General features: G+C 45.3%; 1 protein-coding gene across 11 annotated transcripts in view; it reads right to left on the bottom strand.

The window, feature by feature from the left end:
- Positions 1-26,909, bottom strand: part of MLPH (melanophilin) — an 87,252-nt gene that overhangs the window by 27,239 nt on the left and 33,104 nt on the right. For 3 of the 11 annotated variants that reach the window (XM_043505733.1, XM_043505729.1, XM_043505730.1), the window contains 6 exons: positions 23,122-23,160; positions 21,074-21,168; positions 18,411-18,539; positions 15,859-16,060; positions 11,401-11,618; positions 2,531-2,614 (listed from right to left, as the gene is read on the bottom strand). In XM_043505733.1, coding sequence (XP_043361668.1) covers positions 2,531-2,614; positions 11,401-11,618; positions 15,859-16,060; positions 18,411-18,539; positions 21,074-21,168; positions 23,122-23,160 — 767 coding nt within the window. The remainder of the gene's footprint in view (positions 1-2,530; positions 2,615-11,400; positions 11,619-15,858; positions 16,061-18,410; positions 18,540-21,073; positions 21,169-23,121; positions 23,161-26,909) is intronic. The other 8 variants (XM_038422188.2, XM_038422179.2, XM_038422189.2 and 5 more) reach the window with 6 other exon arrangements.

Below are 26,909 nucleotides of genomic sequence, written 5' to 3' on the forward strand. Positions count from 1 at the left end.
TTTAAGGCTTCCTGTGACATGCCTCTGCTAGCAAAGGATAAAAGAGAGGGTTTATTCTGTCATTTATTTTGTCAAATGTAATGCAATGCTCTTGGGTGGATTGTTGGCAGCAAAATTCAAACCCAGGACCTCTGGATCTAAAGCAATAAGCCTCTACCTGAGATGGCTGTGCAGAGTCATAAATATCGATGAGATCCAACCACTAGCGTGGGAGAGAGAGCCACACTGCGTGATGGTGGGTTACGTAATCACCACTTAGCATCTACTACTCATCTTCTCAAACAACCAGACCCTGGAGTCTTCCAGCCCACAGACCTCCATGAGATTCCATGTGTGGTATAACTCCATGTCAGATTTTACGTCCAGTATGGATGACTTAGGGGCCAACTATCTTCATGCAGTTTAAGGCCATCCCTCACATAACAAATACAAGCTGGAGCACACAAGCGGCAGGTTGTATCCCACAATAAATTAGCCTGGATTCACAGATGGAGCTAAGCAGCACACAGTGCTATCAGATCCTCAGTTAGATAGACACCAGTCTGGTAACTTAGAGCAGCCTGTCCTAAAGAACTGACCTCTGAATAAATAGGGCTGGTTGAAAATTTTCCATCAAAACTTTTGACAGAAAATTGAGTTTTTGACTAAACAACATTTTCTTTGCAAAAAAGTCTCTGCTTCCTGCAGAAGATTTTGATTTTTTTTGTAAAAAATGCCAAACCAATATTCTGGCTGAAACCCAAATGCTGAAATATGATGCTGTCACTAGATGCAGCATGGCTATAGGCTCCCAAGATACACAGCTTCCCATCGGCAAGAGGGAAGAGTGTGGTGCCTCATGGGAGATGTAGTCTGGCTGGGGAGCCTGGCCTATTGAGGAGAATAGGAGCACGAGGAACACAAACTACAACTCCTGTGAGGCACTCTGGCAGCATTTCCATCCAAATCAAAATATTTCAGTTTTTGACCAAAATATTTTGGTATTCAAATTTGTGCTGAAAAAAAAAAAAATCAAACTTTTCCAAGGAAAAACAAAAATCAAAAGGCCAACCCAGCAGAGCTAGCTGAAAAATGGTAAGTAATTTTCTTTGATCTAGAGAGGCACCACATTTAAATCTTGGATTCTAACACCCCCAAATGTTGATGACGTTTGGATCTGGAGCAAGCACCACACTTTTCACCTTGAACCCATCTTTAATTTTAACCAGGGAGAAATTACGCCCCCATTCAAGCCAGACCTGCATGAATCTTCATAATTGCTTTTGTCCCTTCTACTGAGCTATCAAATGTCATATCAATTAACTGCACGATTGCACATAAAGGAAGCACAGTGCCTAAATATCCTACAATTGGAAACTCAAATTAGCACTAAGTGACCTACCGATGCACCAGCTGATTCAATGTCACAACAGAATTTAAAATTAAATTGATCTTCTTCCTTGATGGCCATTGAAACAAGGGCAATCACATGGAAAAGACAAATGTCCTTCTCAATTAGAATCTGCTACTCACAACACACCGATTATTACATTTAATGTAGCTATTGATTCCTGTGTCGTACCCCAGAATTCTCATCCATTCTGGAAGCATTTACACACATATAGGAACATTGCTTAGACCAGTATAAATAAAACAAACAGTCTTGTTTGTGCAGAGAAAGGACTAAAGTGGAGCTAATTTGAGCACCTGTCAGAACACCACTGGCACGTTTGATAACCATTCATTTTTCCGATGAGACTCACGACGTGAAAAATGACAAGGGTCTAAAAGATTAAAATAAATGGTTAAAAAGAAGAATCATCTGCCATTTGAAAATCATATTAGCCTTCATGGAGCTCCAGGACCTTTCTATCAATGGAAAGATGCACACTCACCAACCAATGCTGTATCTTCCTGGGCAGAAAGTTCTGTTCCTCTTTCAAGAAGCGCCATAGAGACTAAAGCTTGTGGTAGGTGCTGGTGTACATTTAGGGAGGGACAGAACTAAGCACCTTTGGGAGTTGGGTTATATGTTAGTCTGTCTATTGGTGCAATCAACATCCCAGTATTTAAACAAACTACTTCATCTCTGTCCCTTTAGCCACCACTTCTGTGGCATGCAGGGCACCCTGACTTACTGGGTGTGTCTACACTGCAATCAGGAGATGTGATAGCAGCACAACAGTTAGCTTTAATCAAGCTAGAATGGGAGCAGCAGAATGGGTGGTGGCACAGCTGCCTCCCTACAAGCCTGCCTGGAACCCTGCGTATGTAGGGCGGTAAGCAGTGCAACGCCTCCTGACTGCAGTGCAGACATACTCACTGATGCAGCCGGCAGCACTATCCACCTCCTACATATACCTTCTGTCTCCAGAAGCACCTCTCCTCCCCAAATGCTGTGTTGTATGGCAGATTTCTTGTCTACTGCCTGTGTAACTGGGAGCCACGTCTCCCGACGATGCAACGCAAGCTGCTTCAAAGGAGTTTGGGGAGACTGTGAAAGGAAATACTTTCTCCTGTTGTGCATAGCCCCCCAACTTGGCACTGTTACCTCTTCTGAGTGCACCAGGATTCTTTCCTCCAGACGGTTCAGCATGCGTTCAATAGCTGACATGCGTTTGTTGAGTTCAAATATCTATGGGAGAGGAGAGAGAAAGGGATACAGTATAGAACAGACCCACCACCAGGGCGAAAATACAGTCCAGGGGAGATCTAATCAACAGAATGGAGAATGTGGTATAGAACAGAGCCCACCACCAGTGCCCCTGGCTAAGCATGAAATACAGAACAGATCACTAATAGAAAGACAATGGGTGTGTTTTTCAAAAGGGCCTAAGGGAATCCAGAGTAGAGATGGCCAAATTTTTCAACCAAAACTTTTTTTTGGGAAGAAAAATGCAGATTCGGGTTGACTGAAACATTTCACAAATTCATGTGAATTTCATCATATCCTTTCAGTCAAATATAAATTTTTTTTTAGCAAAACCTAAAATGCTTTGTTTTGACATGCTTGGTTTGATTTTTTCAGTTTGAAATGACTTCCTTTTTCAAATTTCCATTTTATCAAATTGATTTAAACTGTTAAAAAAACAACACTCCACTTCAAATCAAACCCCAACTTTTCATTGTGGGTTGAACTCAACGTTTTGTTCAATCTGAAATTAATTTTTCTTTCAACTTCTCATTTTGACAAACATTTTTAAAAAAAGTTGTTTTTGGGTTGACCTAAAACCATTGTCTCCCCCTCAGTTTCCAAAAAATTGCCAGTGAACCAAAACACCAGTTATTTGCATAGCTCTATCTTCTCAAGAGTATAAGTCAAGGGGCTTGGTGTAGAATGAAGTAGGAAAAATTATATGCCTTTCAGATGCCCTTGGATTTGTTCCACCTGAATCTTCATGGCAAACTTAGAGAGAGGATAGGGAGGGAGGGCAGCTTGCCTGATGCAGGGTTTGCCTATTGGTCCGTCAGGACATTGGATGCTCTATTGTGTTGCTGGTGTTTCCTGAGCCCTTTTCCCTGAGCCCTGTTGCAGTAGAGGTGTTGCCCCACCAACTGGATTTCTTGATGCACAGTGCATTTTTTTAGCTGGCCTTCTGTTTTTATGATGTGGACACCAGCCTGTCATTGACTGAGAGCATCAAACCATTATTATTGTCCCTTGGGTAGTGAATGGTGTCAGAAAGAAAATCATTTTATGTTAATTAACACACTGGGTCAGATTCAAGTCTGGGCCAGGTTCCATGTCCCACTGATAAATCTTTCAGCCAGCTAGCACCCCATCAGCCTCTCTCTACTACACCAATGGAAATGCTTGAAAGAAGGTAACTATTTACCATGACACTTTTTGAATGGAAAACCACACACAGAAGTGTTCCCTTTGAAATTTTCTGATTTTTCAATTAAATGAAAATGTTCATTTTTGGTTTTCAAAACCCAAACATTTTTCAGTTTTAATTTATTTATTTTTGGCTGCTCTGTCCAGTGAAGAAAAGGGGAGGAGTGGAGAAAAGAGGACAGAAAACTCAAAAATTGAAAATCAAAGACAAATACTTTTTTGATTTTCAAAGGCCAAAATGAAAATGTTCATTTAATAAAAAAAATAAAAATTGGAACATTTCAAAGGAAACCAATGCTTTCGGTAAATAATTACATTTCCTTCTAAAAGCCTTTTTTTTAGGTAGGAAAAAAAAAGATGAAACCTTGTTCTACATGGAAATGACAATCTTCTCCACATCATAACCTGTTCTCATCAGATGCATCCCATTAAAAGATGAATGGCCAGTACATGAAACAAGAGAGAGAAATGTGTGTGTGTTTTTAACACTTCCTTCTTTCTTTTCATGCCACTTCTGTATTTGTTAATAGATGATTAATCAGATCCTCACAAGAACTTGGAGTGGCTGCGTCTGTTTAAAAGAATAACGTAAGCTCAGTAGATGAATGTAAAAAAATGGGTACTTCAGAGCAGACTACCGTAATTATCATCCTTAACAGAAAGCACCTTTAGTAGCATTAAATCCACAGAGAGGCAGTAATCCAATAATTTCTAAAGTGAAGTCTCAGTAAACAGTCTTGGGTCTGATGTGACCAGCACTTACATCACACCAGGGCCAATAAGCAGGCTGAGCTTTGCAGCTGTGTCACTAATAAATTAATCCATTAAAAGAGATGGATATAAGAGACGTACTTGATAGGGAATAGGTAAAAGATAGCTTAAGGTTTAAAGCAAGAAACCTACAGGCTAAAATATTTAGCTTAGCCAAATTAGGCCTTAGGAGAAATTTGATATATTATAAAGATAAGTTAGCATAAGTAAATTAATAGTAAACCTGCTAAGCTCGTGTCAATGTTTGTGATATGCTGATGTTTTGAAAATAACTGCTGAGGTTGGATAATGTCTATGAGAGCTCAGCAGACACCACAAGATGACCCTTAGTAGTTGGGATGAAATGTTAAAAACATCCCTAAGGTAACTTGTCTGTGACTATTGTGATAAAGTGACATCAACGGGAACTAACAAGGAGCCTTTTGGAAAAGGGACACCCCAAAAGTACTGGGGTGGGGAAGTTCAAATAAGGAAACGTGGTTAAAACCCTCATAAATTCATGCGACTGTCAATGGGCGTCGGTGTAACACATTGTAAAAGCTGTATCCTCGCCTGCCTGCCTGCCTGCCTGGGGAGATACCAGCATGGTGACCATTGGTGATGCAGATGATGGTGGTGGTGAGGATGATGCTGAGGATGATGACTAAATCTCATTTTTTCCACAAAGGATGGTGTGTGTCGGGCAAATGCGAGATATTCTGTATTATACTTGCTCTCCTTTACCAGACTCCAGCGTGCGTATTGTTGTTTTCTTGGTTAAGAAAGGCAATTATTAAAGAAAGAGTACCGGTTAATCTCCGTTACGCGTCACTGGGTTCCCCGTCCATTGATAACCTCTGTACTGTAGTTGATCTGGGGGCTGAACTCTCACAGGTTAAAGTAGGTGTAAGCCATCACCTTGGGGTGGGTAATTAAAGTAACTCATTACTCTACATAAGGCTATAGCTTGACCATCTGCTTCGAGAAGGGAATCCAGAAGAGAGGGCAAAGCCACACGCTCTTGTTTTAACAGTCCAAGTGGGAGTGTTGCCTTGATGAGGCAATACATTGGGTTAGAAAGGTCAGATCACAAAGAACCCTTATATAAATCGATAATGCTATTGAAAGGGCTCCTTGGGGATACCAGAGGCTGTTTGTCCAAGCTCTAAAAGTTTTAGTACAAGCTAGCCACAACGTGACATGATACTGGGTTAGCCTCTAGGTCTGTGCTGATGCACTCTCCCACTGAGAACCAAACCCTCCCAAGGGCCCAGATTGTGCCCTCGGTTACAGCCACCCCACCCCACATAGGGCATTGAGGTTACAGGAGTATAACTGAGAGCACAATTCAGCCCCAAGCACGATCGTGGGTCTACTGAGCTATTTCAGCAGTAATATGGTTACACAGAGCCATGCTGTAAAACTGCAAAGACTCAGTCAGGCAAGTTGAAGGTACAATCAGATTAGTCCTTAGGCTTTGCCCAATTTATTAGAACCTAGTATATGCAACACCAGTTAGACTCAGGCTGGCGCGTCCTCCATAAATCTACATTAGGAGCTATAATGTTGCTGTATTGGCTGCATGATGAGGACTGGCAGACAACCTCTCAGCACTAAAGTTTTTTTAAAAACCACAAACAAACAGTAAAGGTCAGCTCCTCAGCTGGTGACTTCAACGGAGCTAGGACAATTTACACCAGCTAAGGATCTGCCGCCAAAACCTCAATTATCCTATGAAGATTCAGGAGACATCTGAAACCTTCCAGAATCTGGGGGTTTGGTTAATTCAGGGACCCCTACGTTTCTTGTTTGCCTTACTTTCGGTTGGCATTTGCACATGGTATCACCTCACTTCCCTGTATTGGGAACAGGCGACAAGGGTATTCTACATACAAGTATCCCAGAAGACCAGTTCATCCATTATGCATTCTGTTCACTTTGGGCCTGATTCAATACCCACTGACTTCCTGGGGGTTTGGACCAGCCCTAAGTTGTGCAAACATTCGGAAGATATGAAGAAAGACATTTGAGGAGAAAACCAGGAGCACTTAACTCCATTGAAACACATGGGACTAGGAGAATTTTTGGACGGAAACGGTGGGGAAGTGGTAAATATTCTGTTATAAAAATAAACTACAATAGCGGTTTCTATTCTTCCTGAAGCCAGTGGGAGTTTTAGCACCATTTTCAATGGGGGAAAGACTAGGCCCTAAACAGAGACCAACTATGTTTATCCATGATTCCAGTGTTGCCAACTCTCATAATCTTTTCACAGGTCTCATGATTGCTAATGTTCTTCCTTAAAGCCCCAGCTCCTGGATTCAGGTGATTATGTGAGAATCTCTATTTTAATTTTTTTTTTAAAAAAGTAAGTTTCCAGTCCTCAGGGATGCAGAAAAAGCCTGAAAAAAAGAGTTCCTGCCCTCAAAGACTCAAAAAACCAGAGGTCTAGTAGGAATCCTCCACCCCAACTTTTATTAAGAATCTCATGATTTTTAAGCCATTGTCATGATTTTGGGGTCCTTACTCATGATTACAATAAGGCACAGTTTTGTTTTGGTTAATTTTACCAGTGAAGGTGATTGACCCCTGGAACGAACTACCCAAAGAAAATTGTGGACTCTCTATTTCTTGAAGATCTCAGATTAAGACTGGATGCTGTTCTAGAAGCAATGCTTTAGTCAGACACAAGTTATTAGGCTCAGTACAGGGGTAAGTAACTGTTTAAATTCTTGGGCCCTGTGCTATAAAGGACGTGAGATGGTTCCTTCTGGCCTTACACTCAATGAATCTATGATTTTTTGAACATTTGGGGTTGGCAATACTTTATGATGGTGTTTCATAGAATCATAGGACTGGAAGGGACCTCGAGAGGTCATCTAGTCCAGTCCCCTGTACTTGTGGTAGGACTAAGTAGGATCAACTTTGTAGGATCAACCTAATTATCTGCAAAGGAGTCATCACTGCTGTGGGCTTAGGGTTGCCAGGTGCCCGGTTTTTGACCAGAAAGCCTGGTCAAAAAGGGAACCTGGCAGAGTCCGGTCAGATGTACTGGACACTAAAAGTCTGGTTACGGCAGGCAGGGGGGGAAGTGGCAGCCTGTTGCCTGGCCCTGAAGGGGCGGCTCCCACGGCAGCACGCGCGCACCAGCTTGGGCCGCAGGAGGCCCCTTTGCAGAGCCTGGCTTGCGGGGCTGGGGCAGAAGACAGAGTGGGGGACCCACGGTGAGTGGGGTAAGGGCTCTCCGCAGGCATAGAACGTTCCCCGGGAGGGAAGGAACCCGAGCTGCCCTGCCAGCCGGCGCTTCCCCTGGCCGAGCTCTCAGGTGGCTCCAGGGCGGGGAGAGTGCGAGCGGGCGAGGAAGGGGGCTGTTGGGCAGGGCAGGCAGGGCTGTCCCTAGCTATTCTGGGGCCCTATGCAGCCCCCCCATGGGGTGTGTGTATGTGGAGCCCCAGGCCTCCACGGGGTGGGGGACTGGCTTGGGGGGCAGGGGGAAACCACCCCCCAGGACTGCACTTCCCACCGCCAGTGAGTGCAGGCCCAGCCCTGCAGCACTTCTCAGGGGATTGGGGGTGGGGAAGGGGCGGAGCAGGGTAGGGGCTTTGGGGAAGGGGTGGAGTGGAGGCGGGGCTGGGGTGGAGCAGGGGTGGGGGTCATGGGGAAGAGGCGGGGCAGGGGCTGGAGCAGCATGCCCCAAATTTCCTAGTGCCTTATGCAGCTGCGTACTTTGCGTATGGGTAAGGATGGCCCTGAGGGCAGGCAGTGCAAAAGGGGGGGGGCTTACATCCTAGCTCCCCAGCAGGGCTGCCTGGCTGCACCTGTGTGGCCCCAGTGCTCTTCTGACCTGCACTCCCAGCCAGCCCGGGAGCTGGGGTTTGCAAGTCACTTGGGGCTGCTCACGCTGGAGTTGACGGGGAGAGCAGAAAGCGACAGGGGGAGAGGACTGAGCGGGAGGGGCAGGGCCTCAGAGGCCAGAGGTGAGGCAGGGGCATCCAGTTTTCAGACATTAGAAAGTTGGCCACTCTATGTTATCATCAGAGCAGTCAGACTAGGGCATTATGGATAAACATTAGGACAATTTTGCAAGACTTAGCTGTGCACCTCTTATTGATGGGCATTATATTGCTAGATCTCCCGACTGCTATAGGCAGACAAGTTTGACTCCTCTGGCTTAAAGGCTGCTCTGGAGAGCTTTATCAGGGGTGATCCCGGGTGAGCTTTGTGATACCATCTTACTGCTTTTTCAGGACAGCCCATTTGTTCTCCAGTATGAAAAGTGGTTGTTCCCCATTTTCCCTCAGAGGCTTTTTGGCCTGAAAATAATATTTGGTTGAACAATTCTTCCTCTAAAAACCAGAAAGGTGTATTCAAGCAGGTAATTTTTTCCCTAAGAGTAGAGCTGGTTGAAAAACAGGATGTAATTTCTTTGAAAATGGTTGCTGAAATTATTAGATCTTTTTTCCCATTGAAATTTGTAGTCATTTTTATGAAGACATTTGCCAAAATTGCAAGTTTTGTCAAAGATTCTTGACCAGCATACCTAAAAACTGATGCTGTGTGTTGGACCCCAGAATCTGCTTTGTTATGGGGAAGCAGTGTGGCCTAGTAAATAAATCATGTGGCTGGAACTCAGGACACCTGGGTGCTATTCCCAGTTTTGCCACTGGCCTGCTGGGTGACCCTTTGGGCAAGTCCCTCTGTGCCTCAGTTTCCCATATGTAAAATGGGGATCAGGATCCTGCCCTCTTTTTCCAAAGCTGTTTTGAGCTCTGCTGATGAAAAGTGCTAGAGAAGAGCTAGGAATTATTATAATTTACATTTTCTAGTCATTTCCAGAAAAGCTATTTTGTAGTAAATGTGTGTTTTTTCTCTTTTAGGTTTAAATCTGTCCTTTTTCAACAAACTGTCACACTGATCCAAGTATTGTTTTGAAGTCAATAAGCCAGCGTGGCTGTATACGAAAGCGGAATTTGGCCCTACTTGCCCATGGTAATGTACTGTGTTCATTGCATGTGGATACATATATCCAGTTCATGTTTTATCATGTAATGTAAAATGAAGAAAAGTTACTAATTACAATATGCATTGAAGGAATTTAGGAAGAGGAGGGAAAGCACAGTCTTGTTTAAAACTAGCTTTCAACATGTACGCCTCAGCTTTCATGCTCCTTGGGTCAGAGTGCACATTTGTTGCTCACCCCTAGACTCCCACTGAATGCAGCTGGTCTTTAGGATGTGCAAAGAACCCAGACACATTCACTTCTTGTAAATGTAGCTTAGAAATTGGCCTGTATGTTAACTTTATGTTTGCTTGTTCAAGCACCACCGTGTGCTTTTGTTTAGCAGATGAGCAAGGTTTTCTGCTAAATCAATCTGCAGTTTTGTAATCTGTTTAAAACCTTCAATACAGGGGGGAAAAAATATCTAACTTCCTTCCCTCCACCCTAAAATAAGCAACATTTGCAGCTTTTCCCCTTGGGATCACTGATCAAAGGTCTGAGATGAGTCAGAGTGACTGTTTCCAACTGCCATTGGAACACTCCAAGAGCGACAAAAGAAGAGGATCAAGAAAGTGAGCAGCTATTCCACTCCAAGGCTTCATTGGCTCCTAAAGCACTGATCCATTCATGTGAGTAAAGCCTTTTTCAGGTGCATAGGAAACTACAGGCAGCTTATAGACTAAATGGAACAGGCTGGGCTTTTTATTACAGCTAAATGGAGCGTGAAGCAGAACTCCATTTCCTCTTCTTGCTGAACTGAAAAACGTGGCGGTGAATAGGACGGAGTGGGGAAACGATGATAGGCCCAGCGATGTTCCGTGTAAAGAAGAGGACAGAGATAGAAGGGCCTGGTCTCTCTCCGCCCAGGCACATAACTCAGGAGCATTGATAGGCTTTAAATGTGCACTTCCAGAACCACACCTGGTTACACTGGTGCAACCCACAATGGAATCAACCCACTTCCCTTCTGGATCTGAGAGCAGAACGTGGCCCACAATGTGGCATGGGATATGAATAGTTAGGTGCCAGCCAGCCATAAAATGGTACCGGGAAAATATCTTAAGAGACAGATCCTAGACTCTGGGCAGGTCTACACTAGAGCCAGGATTGACGCTCCGAGTTCGATCCACTGGCAGTTGATTTAGCAAGTCTAGTAAGGACCTGTCAAATCAACTGCAGATTACTCTCCAGTTGACCCCTGTACTCTACCCCTGATGAGAAGAGTAAGGTAAGTCGACGGGGAGATTTTTTCCTATTGACCCCCCCTCCCCCGCAGTGTAGACCCCAGGATAACTAGACCGTAGGTACGTTGACTCCAGCTATGTTATTCACGTAGCTGGAGTTGCGTAGCATAGGTCGATTTACCGTGGTAGTGTAGTCATAGCCAAAGGTGCAGCTCCTTTCACTACTCTGGCAATGCAAAGGGGCTGCAAAACCAACTTAGCCAGTCTCCTGGGGATTCTCTCTGCAGTGGTGGACTCTCTGGTATATCTACTCCAGGCCACACCGTTCTTGGCCCCTAGCATAGGGCTTGTGAGTGGGATCGGTGGGTGTGGCTGGAGTGTCCCTGGGCTGCTGGACTGATCCCTTGGTTTTATAGGCAGTTGGAGTTGCTTTCTTGATTGCATACAGTGTGCTCTCTCTTCCCTCTCACCATCCATCAGAGCAGCTAGTCCAGCTCTGGAGAATTTTATTATTTCACTGTACCAGAGCCACCATTTATGAGACCCATCTGCCTCAACCATTCTTTTTCAAAGGTGACTTAGGTTGCAGAGTCTCAGCCACGGAACAGCTCATACAAATTACTGGGAATGGTTTAAAATCCCTTTGTTACCTGATTTCCAGAGTGGTTTATATTCTCCTGAGAGGAGGCTCTGTTTCGGCGTTTCACGTGATGGGGCTGGTATACAGGTATCTTCTGGGCTCCCTTTACATCCTCATCGGAGGTGTCCATATCGGCCGAGTACTGGGGTAGGTGCCGCTCGTTCCATGGGCTGCCTTTGGGGACAGAACGGGTTCGAGTCACTGGAGGCTCAGGGCAGGGATTATCATCTTAGGTTTCAGGAAAAGCCCACAGAAGGATGGGTGAGGAGAGGTGAAAAAGGAAACAGTAACAATATTAGGAAAAAGCACTAAATAGCTTTACAGAACACCAGTGACTTCAGTTGACTTTGTATCAGTCCCTCAGACCAGACGCTCACACGCCTGCTAAATAAATCATACTGTGATGCCTCATTAGAAGAGCTGACAAGTTCTTCCCTTTCCAAACTGTAGCAGTGGATACTCTAACAGCAATAGCTTATTCAAAGAAAAAGCAAATGCATCCTCTGCGAGAATACTCATAATGTCTTATACTCTACACACCAAGCTTGGTAACAAAGTTAGAGGGCTTTTCACACCAGCAAAGAGGAAGCTACAAAACGCTTAGATATAAAGCCCCTGAGCTCATTCAAGGCGTGTGTCAGAAATCCCTTACTTTCAGTGAACTGCATCACGTAGGCATGGAAAGACAACTGTTTCATCAGAGCTACTGGGGGGCTGTTATCCAGAGGTAACATTTAAGAGAGCAGCTACATCAGTGGGGCTTGAAACCCAGTTTAAAATAATTCGAGTGCTCAGAACAAACAGGATTGACATTACAGTTTCTATGCCACATTGGATGGAGCGTGGTCTAATGATCAGAGCACACAAGAACCGTCTCTTGCTATGTGTATGTACAGTACCGCTCTGTGCCTCTGCTTTCCAGTCAGTTAAACTAGGAATCGTCCCACTTAGGGTTTTTGCAAGACTTAATTAAGAAACCTTCACACAAAAGGTGCTTTATGGGGGAAAGTATTATCTCACAGTGAAAAGCATCTTATAGGACTTCAGGGAGGCAGCTGGACTATTTAGCGGCTTGACAATGGTCTAGGGAACTTTTCACTGCTATATTCATGGGTTCAAATCCAGCCCAGGTAGCTGCTGACTGAGCTCTATCTAGCAGCTACTTCCCTCATGTATGTAACATTCATTGGTGGTCTCAGCCTGGTTCCTGGTGGAGACAGGTCCACATCCCAAGACCCACTTGCCCAACTGGCACCGTTGCTGGCAGGCTCAGTACCAAGACCAAAGACTGGAATGATTCCCCACAAGTGACCTCTCCAGAACAAGATGTCGGGCAGTGCAGGGAAGTGTGAATAACCACAGCCGTGGGCAGATCAAGGACTTCACCTACCAGACAATAAAGAGTCTACATTTTCACTAGTCTTGGGAGCTGAGCTCAGAAAACCTAATCTGAAAACCCATGAAGTTAAAGGGAATTTTTCCATTGATTTCAGTGCACTTTGGATCAGGCCTCAAACCTGGGAGAAATGAATAAAAGCCTTTTTAAATGCTTTTAAAGTCAGTTCCAGAGTGTTATTTTTATTCTATATAGTACCTCCATTTTATTTACCTCTAGCTCGGCTAATCTCAGTGGTCACAGTTACCTGGGTGTTAATAAATCCAGCCAATACATTAAAAACACATGGAAGATTATATTTTAGGACAGCCCATGTTTAAGCTATGCACCATGCACATTTTGCTTTGTTACCCTGGTAGGAGAAAGCACATTAGTGAAAGAAGAATTTGTTTTCTTTAATCTCATTCGTTAGAGTACTTATAGGTTTCAGAGTAGCAGCCATGTTAGTCTGTATTTGCAAAAAGAAAAGGAGTACTTGTGGCACCTTAGAGACTAACAAATTTATTAGAGCATAAGCTTTCGTGAGCTACAGCTCACTTCATCGGATGCATTTGGTGGAAAATACAGAGGGGAGATTGATATATACACACAAAGAACATGAAACAATGGGTTTTATCATACACACTGTAAGGAGAGTGATCACTTAAGATAAGCCATCACCAGCAGCAGGGGGGGAAAAGGAGGAAGACCTTTCATGGTGACAAGCAAGGTAGGCTATTTCCAGCAGGTAGAAGCCCTCTACACCAACATTCCACACAAAGATGGACTACAAGCCGTCAGGAACAGTATCCCCGATAATGTCACGGCAAACCTAGTGGCTGAACTTTGTGACTTTGTCCTCACCCATAACTATTTCACATTTGGGGACAATGTATACCTTCAAATCAGCGGCACTGCGATGGCCCCACAGTATGCCAACATTTTTATGGCTGACTTAGAACAACGCTTCCTCAGCTCTCGTCTCCTAATGCCCCTACTCTACTTGCGCTGCATTGATGACATTTTCATCATCTGGACCCATGGAAAAGAAGCCCTTGAGGAATTCCCCATGATTTGAACAATTTCCATCCCACCATCAACCTCAGCCTGGATCAGTCCACACAAGAGATCCACTTCCTGGACACTACGGTGCTAATAAGCGATGGTCACATAAACACCACCCTATATCGGAAACCTACTGACCGCTATTCCTATCTACATGCCTCTAGCTTTCATCCAGATCATATCACACGATCCATTGTCTACAGCCAAGCTCTACGATATAACCGCATTTGCTCCAACCCCTCAGACAGAGACAAACACCTACAAGATCTCTATCATGCATTCCTACAACTACAATACCCACTTGCTGAAGTGAAGAAACAGATTGACAGAGCCAGAAGAGTACCCAGAAGTCACCTACTATAGAACAGGCCCAACAAAGAAAATAACAGAACGCCACTAGCCATCACCTTCAGCCCCCAACTAAAACCTCTCCAACGCATCATCAAGGATCTACAACCTATCCTGAAGGACGACCCATCACTCTCACAGATCTTGGGAGACAGGCCAGTCCTTGCTTACAGACAGCCCCCCAATCTGAAGCAAATACTCACCAGCAACCACACACCACACAACAGAACCACTAACCCAGGAACCTATCCTTACAACAAAGCCCTTTGCCAACTCTGTCCACATATCTATTCAGGGGATACCATCATAGGGCCTAATCACATCAGCCACACTATCAGAGGCTTGTTCACCTGCACATCTACCAATGTGATATATGCCATCATGTGCCAGCAATGCCCCTCTGCCATGTACATTGGTCAAACTGGACAGTCTCTACATAAAAGAATGAATGGACACAAATCAGACGTCAAGAATTATAACATTCAAAAACCAGTTGGAGAACACTTCAATCTCTCTGGTCACTCGATTACAGACCTAAGAGTGGCTATCCTTCAACAAAAAAACTTCAAAAACAGACTCCAACGAGAGACTGCTGAATTGGAATTAATTTGCGAACTGGATACAATTAACTTAGGCTTGAATAGAGACTGGGAATGGATGAGTCATTACACAAAGTAAAACTATTTCCCCATGTTATTTCTCCCCCCCACCTTACCCCCCTCTGTTCCTCAGATATTCTTGTTAACTGCTGGAAATAGCCTACCTTGCTTGTCATCATGAAAGGTCTTCCTCCTTTCCCCCCCCGCTGCTGCTGATGGCTTATCTTAAGTGATCACTCTCCTTACAGTGTGTATGATAAACCCATTGTTTCATGTTCTCTGTGTGTATATATCAATCTCCCCTCTGTATTTTCCACCAAATGCATCTGATGAAGTGAGCTGTAGCTCACAAAAGCTTATGCTCTAATAAATTTGTTAGTCTCTAAGGTGCCACAAGTACTCCTTTTCTTTTTAGAGTACTTATAGTATCCATAAACTCCTGATCCCCCTCAGGAGAGGGTTTGATTGCACCAGGCTCCGGAGCCAGGAAAATCTCCCCAAACAGATTTAAGCATGACAGTACACTTTAAACGCACAACTTGAAAATGAGGACATAAGCTGTCATCATGCCATACGCACCTGAGCCACGGCTCTGCCACGGTGGCCAAATCCTCATCTGATGTAGATCAGCAGTGCTCCACTGACTTCATTAGAACTAGGATGATTTACACCAGATGGGAATCTGGCTGAGCAAGTTAAAATGTGGCTGCGCTGAGGCCTGAAGCAAGGCTACTTTGGCTTTCAATTTCATCTGACACGCTAAGCAAGGTAGGCCTGAGAGATCTCCTAGCACAGGGCAGAGTGCTGCAGGGAGTGAGGCTGGTGATTCGGTAGGTGGCATTCCTTGCTTTGAAGTCAAGATGATTGGTTGCTTATGCCCAAATGACCAGCTAGCTGCATAAGCTGATTTGCATGTGCAAATCAGATGGATGGTTATGCACCTGAAAGTCAGGCTCTCTGTGTTTTAGTAGTTTAGTTATTCTTTTAAGAGCCTGGAACCATTAACATTTCCATTCTGTTAGAACTGCTGGCCCAGCTGCTTTTCCTCACATGGGACAGGACACTGGTCAGTGTAGCCTACCAGGTTTGGGATTCCTTTCCAGGCTCTTCCTTCGTGAGTTCACTGTCAGCCGGACCTCGGTGCTAAACTCCTGCTCCGGTGGGGTCATAGGTTGTCCCTGCTCCTGAAGGATCTGGTGGAACACTGCAGCCAGGTCTGCTTCAGCAATCATTGTCTCCTTCCGGGAGGTGTCCTCTCCAGCATCAGGGAAATCCGGGAATGACTGAGAAGAGAGGACATGGGTCATTACCTATAAATGAGCACTGTGTTCCCTTTCCCCATAACCCACTTTCAAGCAAAATATTTGCAGCTTATTTTTTCCCCACCAGTGAATTAGTGGATCAACTTTCTAGTTCCAATTCCTGAACCAAGACCTAAAAGTGGGTGGGATTTGAAATGCTTACCTAAGGAATTAGTATACCCCAATGCCATTAGTTTTAATTGGAATTGGGCATCACAATCCCCTAAGAAGCCTTAAAAATCTCAGCCCATGTGTCTATGTTTTTAAAATGTCAAGTCCTTTTACTGAATAAACAATAATGTGGCTCCCAAAACCCTGATTATATTCAAATGGTTCTTAAAGAGAGATCATTTTCTCATAGGCTACAAGCACCGTGTCCTTCACAAAGACAGGCTAGAACCAACCTACATGGTTTGCCCCAAAAGCTTTATGAAACTTATTTTGGAGTTTGAAAACTCCAAGGTTTGGCTGACTTCTCAAATAAAAAGTTAGTTACATTTCTCAGCACTTCCTGGTTCTACCCAGGAGATGGGTTTTAAGTGATGAGATAGCAGGAAAAAAAGAAAAAGGCAACTCAGTATTTCTGACTTAACCAGAAGCAAGAATGGATTATCCAGTCCTGCAACTCCATGAAGTCTGCACGGTGTGAATTAAGGCTAAGATCAGCAACCAAACATCTGGGGTCTTGTATAAATTGAACCAATACTCTCTACTTTTGAGGTTTGCACAACACTAGCCTGTATTCAAGTCAGTTCGGAACATTTCAGAAAAACTCTGTCTGCCTTTTGGACATCAAGCAAGAGACGCTGCTTTTTTGTGCATCAAGTAGAATATATGGATCTTTTATGATAGGACAAGGTGGGTGAGGTAATATCTTTTATTGGACCAACTTCTATTGGTGGGAGATAAACCGTTAGAGCTATGCAGAGCTCTTCTTCAGGTCTGGGGAAGGAAGAAGAATCTCTTATGTTGTACATGCTATGTCGAGGTGTGACTTTCACAGTCATTGGGTGTGTTGTTCAATGTAGGTACAGTAGAAGCTCAGAATTAGGGACCCCCCCACGAACAGAGGTTGTTCGTAACTCTGGAACGTTCATAACTCTGAGCAAAACATTACGGTTGTTCTTTCAAAAGTTTACAACTGAACATTGACTTAGTACAGCTTTGAAACTTTTCTATGCAGAAGAAAAATGCTGCTTTCCCTTTATTTTTTAGTAGTTTATGTTTAAACAGTTTTGCACTGTATTTGCTTTTTCTTTTTTTTTGGTCTCTGCTGCTGCCTGGATGCATACTTCTCGTTCCAAATGAGGTGTGTGGTTGACTGGTCTGTTTGTAACTCTGGTGTTCCTAACTCTGAGGTTCTACTGTACTAATGTCTCTCAGTTTGCAATGGCAGGTAACAGCCACTGTTTGGAAGAAGTATGGACGTATTATGAAGCTGGTTTTGCACTCTTCTGCACAACTGTTATGCAATAATTATGCAAAATTGTTGGTTTTCAGCTTTGGCAAATCTTCCGCTACCCATACAATTCACTCTCTTTTTCAGAAGGTCAGTCTCCATGTGGCTTGCTGTGACAGGCCAAGCCAATTAGGAGAAGCAGGCCCCAGGAGTTTTGCAAACAATAAGAACAGCTTTGCCTGTCTTTATGGATCAGTCTTTTTAGATGGCCTCAGCTCCTCCCCAGAGGGGCCTGCGTCAGCGTAAACACAGGAACAAAATTACAGAGAAAACAGATGTGGGTTGTTTACATACCCCTCCTACTTAGAGAAGCACCTCAGCTCCCTTCAGGTTTCCCACAGAACAGGGAGAAAAGAGTCTTCATATTTCCCACTCCTTTCCTCAGCTGACTTCGACAGAACCCAGTATTACAATTGTGGATACAAGGACTACAATTTCCAGCCTGCCTTGCTCTCCATCTCTAGCAAGAGCAGCTGGCTCGAACCACAAGAAGCCATCTTTATCCCTTACCGTTGAGGCTAGAAATGAACCGAGCCCATGTTCATGTGGGTTTACAAAGAAACAGAGACTTATCCGATTCCTGCAGGGGCCAATTTAAAAACAAGTAATTAAATCCAGAAGAAAATGAGACCAGAGGACACAATCTTTTCCAAATCTCCTGCCATCCTAGCTCACCAGTCCTCACTCCAATTCACTATCCTCATTCTGATTCATAGCCATCAGGAGTAAGGTGTATGTGGCAGAAAAAATAGCAAGGGGGAAAAGCTAATCAACATCATACCCTTGGAAACTCCAAGCAGCTGGACAGTGGAAGACAAGAAAGGAAGGGAGCAAGGAATGAGAGAACAGCAGTCCCCAACCACCTCCCCATACCTGGTGGCCATCCTGGTTGACCGGAGTTTGAGAAAGCTGCAAAGATTGACGGCGTGATTGAGCAGAATATTCTGAGTCCAGTTCAAAATCAAAGGGATGAACAGACAGCAGGCGCTTTGTCTTGCGCATCTTAGAAAGCATAGAAAATGGAAAAAGAAAAATTCAGTGTAAACACAACTGGTCTTTAAAAAGGGGTCTGATGACTCTTTCAGCCCATAACGATCTATTTCTGCCTACGTTTCTGGTTGTGTCTTTTCTTCTCTACTGGCTACAGATCTGACATTACTGGTTTGCCAGTAATTGTATTTATGGATCGAATGTTGCTCTCTCTTTCTGCCATGCAACCCTGCTGACATGTTAGTGGAGCTGTCTGGGTAGTGGAGGGCAGAACGTGGATCACATTTCTTCGTATTTAAAGAGTAGGTGTGTAAATGAGAATGGGAATGATATCCAATATTGGTGTGGATCAGATGAGCAAGGTCTATTGCAGTGTGCTTTGAAGTGAATGGAAAGACTCCCTAAGAATTCAATGATCTTTCGGTCAAGACCATGGTATTCTGGGCTGTTGAGGAGAAACTCAACTGGAGGTTCATTGAGGACTTATGGGGAAGTGAGTTTGGCTCAAATTTCACAGAGAATTCCAACAGCTGCTGTGGAATCCTCAAACATGCATCCCCTTTTTCAGCCAGGGGATCATTCAGAGATAGCCACAGCTAGAAGGCACTGCCACCTCCGCTCCTTAAAATGCCTCTTGCAATTAGATCTAATTTATTTGGCCTGTGTGGAATTTTACACTTCATTGTCTGATGCTTATGCCCCCTAAAGAGATCCTTCACCAAACTAAGACTATGTCTACACTAGCGTTTTTGTCAGTAAAACTTCTGTCCATCGGGGTGTGAAGCCTCCCCCCCGACCGACAGAAGTTTCACCCACAGAAGCGCCGGTATGAACAGCGCTATGTTGGAGGGAAATGCTCTGCCGCTGACACGGCTACTACTGCTTGTGGAGGGGGCTGTTAATTATGCTGATAAAAGAGCTCTCTCCCACAGGCATAGAATGGCTACATAGGAGACCTTACAGTGGCCTAGCTGCAGCGGGTACAGCCATGCCACTGTAAAGGCCATAGTGCAGACATAGTTCTGGGGAAGGATAGCGTGTATCTTTAACAGGTTAGATTGAAATGAAGTGACTTCATTTCCAGGAGACCAACTGAAAGAAACAATTATCTCCCCAGATAATGCCAATGATTTAACAAATGGATGTGGTACTAAAGCTGGCTAAGAGGCTGACCTATAGAAAATGAAATGTGATGTTTAGAATCTATTTAACAATACCTAGCTCGCACTTCCGGCTTTTCATCTTAAAAGGGCTGTATAAAGGAGGGTCAATATTATTATCCCCATTTTACAAAGAGGGAAAATGAGGCACAGAGGGCCAAAGTGACTTGCAGCAGGTCACCCAGCAGGCTAGGACTAGAACCCAGGTCTCAGTCTAGTGCTCTGCCCTCTAAGCCACACTGTTCCTTCCTATTTAGAAAAAGGTGGTTGGTGTGTGTGACGGGTGCACTCACCCCGCACTGGACGGGGAAAAGTTAACTCCTCACTGCGGGCTGAGGAAGCCATACCCCATGTCCAAACTGGGCATGCTCACAGTGTAGCACCAGTATAAGAGGGAGCAGCCCCCGTCAGTCTGGTCTAGTCGCCAGAGAAGATGGACATATGCTGCAGGCTCCAGCCCGGGAGCATTGGAAGCCCCAGACTGCGGGAGCCAGTGACACCGAGACTCAGGCAGACAGCCAGGTACCTGAGGACGCCACTTGCAAGTCAGAGCCTCTGGGATTGGTGCAACCAGAGGAGCCCAGAGACCCTGAAGATATCTAGGTCAGGACTGCAGAAGTCATGATAGGAAGTAGTCCCGGGAGGGACTAGCCATTGTCCCTACAGCAGTCAGCGTGGTTCTGGCGAATCCCCTCTATGTGGCGAGCTCACTTGCACACTACCAGGGGCCTGGGTTGAGACCCGGTGGAGCTGGTGGAGGGCCCGGGTCTCCCTACCCTGGCTGCCACCCCTCTGGGAGGCGGCCCAACCCTGTTGACTCTGGCCACTAAATCTAACTGCCCTGGGGGTCAGGCTATGGGTATTGACTCTGGCCGCTAAGCCCCACTGCCCTGGGAGTCAGGATATTGTCATTGACTCTGGCCGCTAGGCCCCACTGCCCTATAGCAAAGAGCCAGTCGGTAGACTTAAAATGTTAGGCCTCCCTGCCTAGAGGCAGAAGGCAGTTTGAGGGATAGGGTGCACTCATCCTGCACTGGACGGGGCCCCCCCAACCCGTCACAGTGTGTCACTCAGAGAATCAGGATGCTCATATTAATCAGGGGAAAGGAAACCTGGTCAAAATGGGATAGTGATTTTGGGAGCATCAATTTCTGGGAGTTTGACATCACAAAGGGGCCTGATTTCCTGAGGGCGGGTGTCCAGCATTTTCTTTACAGCATTTATATTGGTGACATGGGAAGATAGGTTTGTATCAGAAAACCAAAGCAACAGAAACCCCTGCAGAGAAAGCCCCCGCAGCTAAGAAAGCCCAGAGCAGGGAAGAGCACAGTCCACACCGAAGCCCGTAGAATGAGGCATGGCATGTCCACAGAGGTAAATGCTCACCCTAGTATAGTGCTCAGCTTTGGCGCCATCCATGAGATCATCTTCATCATCGCTGTCGTTGCCCACCCCACCGCCGGCATGCAGCTGGCACTCACCTGGGAAGGAGCACAAGCAAACATTGTGCATCAAGGGCTTGGCAGTCCCAGCACCACTCAGGGACGAGATTTCAGAGCGGCTGGCTGAAGCATTCCAGTCATCGCGCAGCTGAAGGAACATTGTCTGTTGGCTACCCTTGGGTTGCCATGTGGCCGGTTTTTAACCGGCCTTGCAGGTTTTCTTACTGCTGCAGCTGCTAGTGAAAAGATTTAATTTTTTTTTCTACTTGGGACAGTTAAACATAAAAATAAACTTAGTGTTATGGTGTGCGTGCGTGTACAATGGTTCTCTAGCACGTTTCAGTAACCATTAGCCAGGGTTGGCACTGGGACCCTTTTTGGTAGTGGTGGTGTTGGGTGGGGAAGCCAATGTGTTTCAGAGATGGCAACCCGACGGGTCTATACTGGTGTTCCTCTTATAACGCCTCTTGGGGGCAGCTGCTGCTCCTATTGGAGTCATTGGTGTCAAGAGGTGCTTATGGGCCCAGGCTTTCTTAACACACTGCCTTAGTGTGTGATCATGTCTCACTGTAGTGGCTGATCCAAGGAATATAAGCTATGTCACCCTACTACAGCACAGGGAAGTCTCCTTTAGCTCAAGAGATATAGATCAGCTTTCCTGGAGCGATGTGATGTGTCTTGAGGACAGTGGTGTATGTGGCAGTGGTTCACAACCCATATCTTATAAAAACTTGTATCTTCCTGCTGCAGACCCATCTTCCAGCTCTTTGATGTATAAGACACACCAACATGGACTCACTAGGCCTAATTTAGAGGTGATGGTTAAATTACATGACAGGAGATTGGTGTGAGTCTGAGTCTCGAAGAACCTCAGTGAGTCTAAGCCAGTGACTCTAAAATGTAAATCACATCAGTTCAGTTCAGATTTGCTTATTCTTACCTCTAACTCCAGCCCAATATAGTTTTGCTCCTGATCCTCACCTGCCCCCTTATATAAAGCAGGGACAATCAAGAGAAAATCCAGATCTCTTCACCCTTCTGTGCTAACCGTTCTATATTAATGGATCACAACCCTTGATTTCCAGACCTGATACTACTGTAAGGAGTAGCTCCATTGATCTAAATGGGAGTAAATACTGCTTTGAAAAGCATAGATAATTCACAACCCCAAACAGTAACATTCCCAGAGAAGCAGCCGTGTTAGTCTATCTGCAAAAAGAAAAGGAGTACTTGTGGCACCTTAGAGACTAACAAATTTATTTGAGCATAAGCTTTCATTAGCTACAGCTCACTTCATCGGATGCAAGCAGTGGAAAATACAGTGGGGAGATTTTATATACACACAGAACATGAAACAATGGGTGTTACTATACCTGATCACTCTTGTTACAGTGTGTATGGTAACACCCATTGTTTCATGTTCTTTGTGTATATAAATCTCCCCACTGTATTTTCCACTGCATGCATCTGATGAAGTGAGCTGTAGCTCATGAAAGCTTATGCTTAAATAAATCTGTTAGTTTCTAAGGTGACACAAGTACTCCTTTTCTTATTCCCAGAGAGCCCTTTAGCCAAACCCGAGATGGACAAAATGCCCATTTATAGGAATTGGGGAAATTTGGATCATCACTGGCAAGAACCCCCAGGTATGACATTGTCAAGGCCCAGATTCAGCAAGGTACTCATGTGCTTAAAGATAGGCATGTGATTAAGAGCATTGCTGAATCAGAGCTTAAATCTGAAAAACAGAAGTCTCAGAACAGGCATGAATTGTTAGAGTGAAAAAGGGTCAACATTATGGAGGTTCCAATTTACCAATGCCCCTCCTGATATACACTATTCTGAAGTGAACAACAACAGGCTGGGCTCACATGAACCAAGAGGACCTAGAAAGCAGAAGATTTGGGGACCTCCACCAGTACCACACTGAGTGGTCAGAGCAGCCCACTGCTACAATTTCCTTTTAAATGGCATTAAAAAAAGCTGACTTACTGTTGATGTCTGGCAAGCTGTAAACTCTGTCATGAAGACCTAAGTATGAAGAAAAACAAACACTTTCTACAGATATGTTACACAAAGCAACTTCCAGAACCAAGCTTAGCAGGAGCTAGAGTCTGTTCTCCAGAGTTCTCAAGGCACAATCAGTAAAGCAAATTTAAAAAACTGGACCATGAATTTGGAGTCAGAACTGGACTCAAAATCAATGAGATTTTGCCACGTGCTCCAGAGTCATAAAGAGGCTTAGTGCAGCTAGTTCACACTTTATATATTTGGCACCAACATCTGCACAGTGCTCTCCTGCAAAAACACGCGGTTGGTTTTGTTACCTTATTTAATAGCCTGACTAGGGAGTTGTGGGTGATCGGCATTTCATAGTGTTAGGCCTTAGGATAACGTATGGCAAAAGTCCTGTTCCACTGGGATTCATTCAACATCACCACAGGACTGAGTCACCTCCCAGTGGAATCCATGGAGACTGTCACTGACTTCAATGGGATTTGGGTCAGGATCCAGGACAGCAGGCATGAACGTGCACCATATCTGCAGATACTCCTGGGGCACATCTGGGATCACTTGAGTGGCTCTGCCACTTCCTTCCAAGAGCTCAAAGAGGGCAAAGTCGGATCACTGCTCTTCTGCTCATGCTAAGTTTGCACCAGGCTCCATTCCATCACCCCTTCCTGTCCAGCATGTCTATGGAGCAGCCATGGCAAGTAGGCATGAATATAATATGCATGATACCCACCTAAGCCAGCTGGTTCAGGGTGACTAAGCCAGCACCTAACACACAGTGAGGCATGCATGAGGGACAGGTAACAGAGACTCAGCCAGGAAAAGAACAAGAATGCTTAAAACAATGGCAAGTTAAAGATGGAAGTGACCAAGGCTATATTGCTTGACTGCGGGGTATGCCTGCCACTTATTACTAGGCTCACAGCTAGAGGGTGCTGCTGGCCAGCTGGCCCGTTAGCAGCGGTTGCTAAGAGTGCTACATACCATTGTGTCCTTTTCTTTCGGCTGCTGCCCATGCCAGTTATCGCTGCCCTTGCCATATCCAGTCTGGGTTACAGTAACATGCTCTACCCGAGGCTCTGCCTTAACACCACTGAGAAACTGCAGCTGGGGCAGAAAGTGGCTGCTTGTTTGTGAAGCAACACTCCACGCAGCGAGCCCACGACACTTGTGCCCTGATCAGTGCTGCCTGCAACGTGATTTCACAGTGAAGCTGCAGGCACTGGGGGCCAGCAAAGCTCTGAATTGTTTGGGCCTTGCCTGAAAGCCTGAGTAATGCGTGTGCAACTGCCAGGAGCCAAGGCGTGAGAGCTAACCAGGCCATCCACAACTAGCTGGGGCGGCAGAGCTCTTAGGGCACAGTACTCAGCTGTCCAATTCACTTCCCCACTGAGGGGTCGGAGGGCTTCTGAAGCTCATGACATGCTGCAAGGCTCATCCGTTTCCCCATGTTTTTCAAGGGATCATGCAGGGATGGAAAGGAGGGAGGATAAATATATTGGGGTGGGTTGTATCAGACTGCATGGCCAAGCACGGCATGGGCACTGTTAGGACGACATTAACAACTGTGACGGGGCAAGGCCAGATGGCTATAGAAAAGTAGTGGGAGATAGATATATTAGCTCCAGGCTAAACAAATCCCTGGTACCAGGTTAAGTGAAATGGCAGCTGCTCCAGGTCAATTAAGACACCTGGGGCCAATTAAGAACTTTCCAGAAGGCAGGGAGAAGGCTAGGTTGATTGGGACACCTGAAGCCAATCAGGGGCTGGCTGAAACTAGTTAGAAGCCTCCCAGACAGTCAGGTGGGTGAGCATGTCAGGAGCTGTGGGAGGAAGTTGCGCGGTTGGAGAGGCTGAGTAGTACACACCATATCAGGCACAAGGAAGGAGGCCCTGAGGTAAGGGTGAAGTGGAGCTTGAGGAAGTGAGGGCTGCTGTGGGGGAAGTAGCCCAGGGAATTGTACAGGTCATGTTTCTAAAAGGTCAGCTACCATAGCTGATACTATTAGGGTCCCTGGGCTGGAGCCCTGAGTAGAGGGTGGGCCCAGGCCCCCCCCCCAACCTTTGCACCTGATTAATCACTGAGACTGGGAGACAACAGAGACTGTGCAAGGAAGGATAACTTCTCCTCACCTCCCTCGCTGGCTTATGAGGAAAATGGCTCAGTAGATTGTGATCCTTGTCTCTAGAGAGAGAAGGGTTACGTGGAGGGTCACAGTGAGCCTCTGAGGCTAGCGAAATCTGCCAGTAAACGCGGGACCCATGGAGGCAAGGACAGAGCTTTGTCACACAACCCATTAAGAGCCTGATTCCCCAATGTAATTAAGCAAATGCCAAACGTTAAGTTTCAATGGGGCTAAACACATGTACTTAACATTAAATTCCCTGCAGAATCTAGGACTCAGCAGTGTGTCTGGTAGATGACAGGGTGCTGCACAAATCATAAAGGCCTAGCATTACTCTATCATGTTATCCATAGTAAATGCTAGTTATTATAAGAAGATTAACTCTGTGAAAGGAGCCTGCCAATTTTACTGGTACTTTAATTGATGAAAAATAATTAGCCCTTCTGTGATGAAAAAAGACTAAGCAAATGACTATCCTTCATTCTCATTTCAGTATTCCCTTTTTGTTTTAAGCTAAACACCTCAATGCTCTTTACTCTTTCAGTGTACTGCTGAGAAAGGTGCTCATTAGATCCAGCAATCATTTTAATTTCATACTAAATACTATCTACACCCTGGGCTTCTAATTGTGTTTCTATGAACTAGTGGACTTGGGAAAAGAATAAGGATATACAGGCTTAATCAATGTACACCCATGGCATTAGTGCAACCTATTTGCTGGGACCTCGCAGTGGGAAAAGAATCCCCCCACCCCTGATCTCACCATAGACCACAGAACCAGTTCTCAAAGGTGTGCATTAAGAAATAGCAGTAATACTATATCATGTTGGCAGCAGCTAATTGTTACAGAGTTTTATAGTTAAGTATATGATGTTGATGGTAGCTTTGTTGATAAATCCAATCCCTGGACTGCCACACTGAAAAATGTATGTTTATATACCATCAGGCCACTCTCTAGAATAACAAAGACCTGTTCCAAAGGCTTTAGCAACAGTGTTGTCAGTCTTTAAAACTGCCCAAAGCTGCCACCTACTGGCAAGTCAGTATACAAACATTTATCAGCGTGAAGAAAACGATCAGACGAGAAACCGCTGCGATAAAGGGCCAGCGCTTTGACTTGTGTAAACTGTCCTCGCTCGGCTGAAGTCAATTATTTAAAAGCAGCCGTGCTCCTTGGGTTTCTTTATATTAGGAAGCATAAATGTTGGCTTAGGACTAACTCTTCTGCTGCTCTGGAGCAGAGCATGGCACAGAGGAGACTGGGGGGACGGGGGAGGTGAATTCAAACCCCGTCCCTTCAGCTGGTTGAGGGCCAAACTAGAGCACGTCTGAATTAACTGAGGGCCGTTTTAGCTACCATTGGCTTGAAATAAGACCCTCAGGGTCATTACACTGACTGGGCTCGCTACATCACAGTGCACTCCAGCCCTGCACCCGACACATCTCTGTCTCGGGTTCAGAGGAGACCATGGGCACCAGGTTTGTATAATTTTTGGTGGTGCCCAGAATGGGTCCAAGCAGAGCCGTCCATCCATAGGATGGACTGGGGCAACCGCCCCGGGCCCTGTGCTTTGATACGGGGATACGGGGTCCAGGGCGGCCTGGGGCGTTAGCAGCAAGCGACCTGGCCCCAGCCCACCC

This window comes from Dermochelys coriacea, chromosome 11 (genome assembly GCF_009764565.3).
Source record: "Dermochelys coriacea isolate rDerCor1 chromosome 11, rDerCor1.pri.v4, whole genome shotgun sequence".
Classification (NCBI taxonomy): domain Eukaryota; kingdom Metazoa; phylum Chordata; order Testudines; family Dermochelyidae; genus Dermochelys; species Dermochelys coriacea.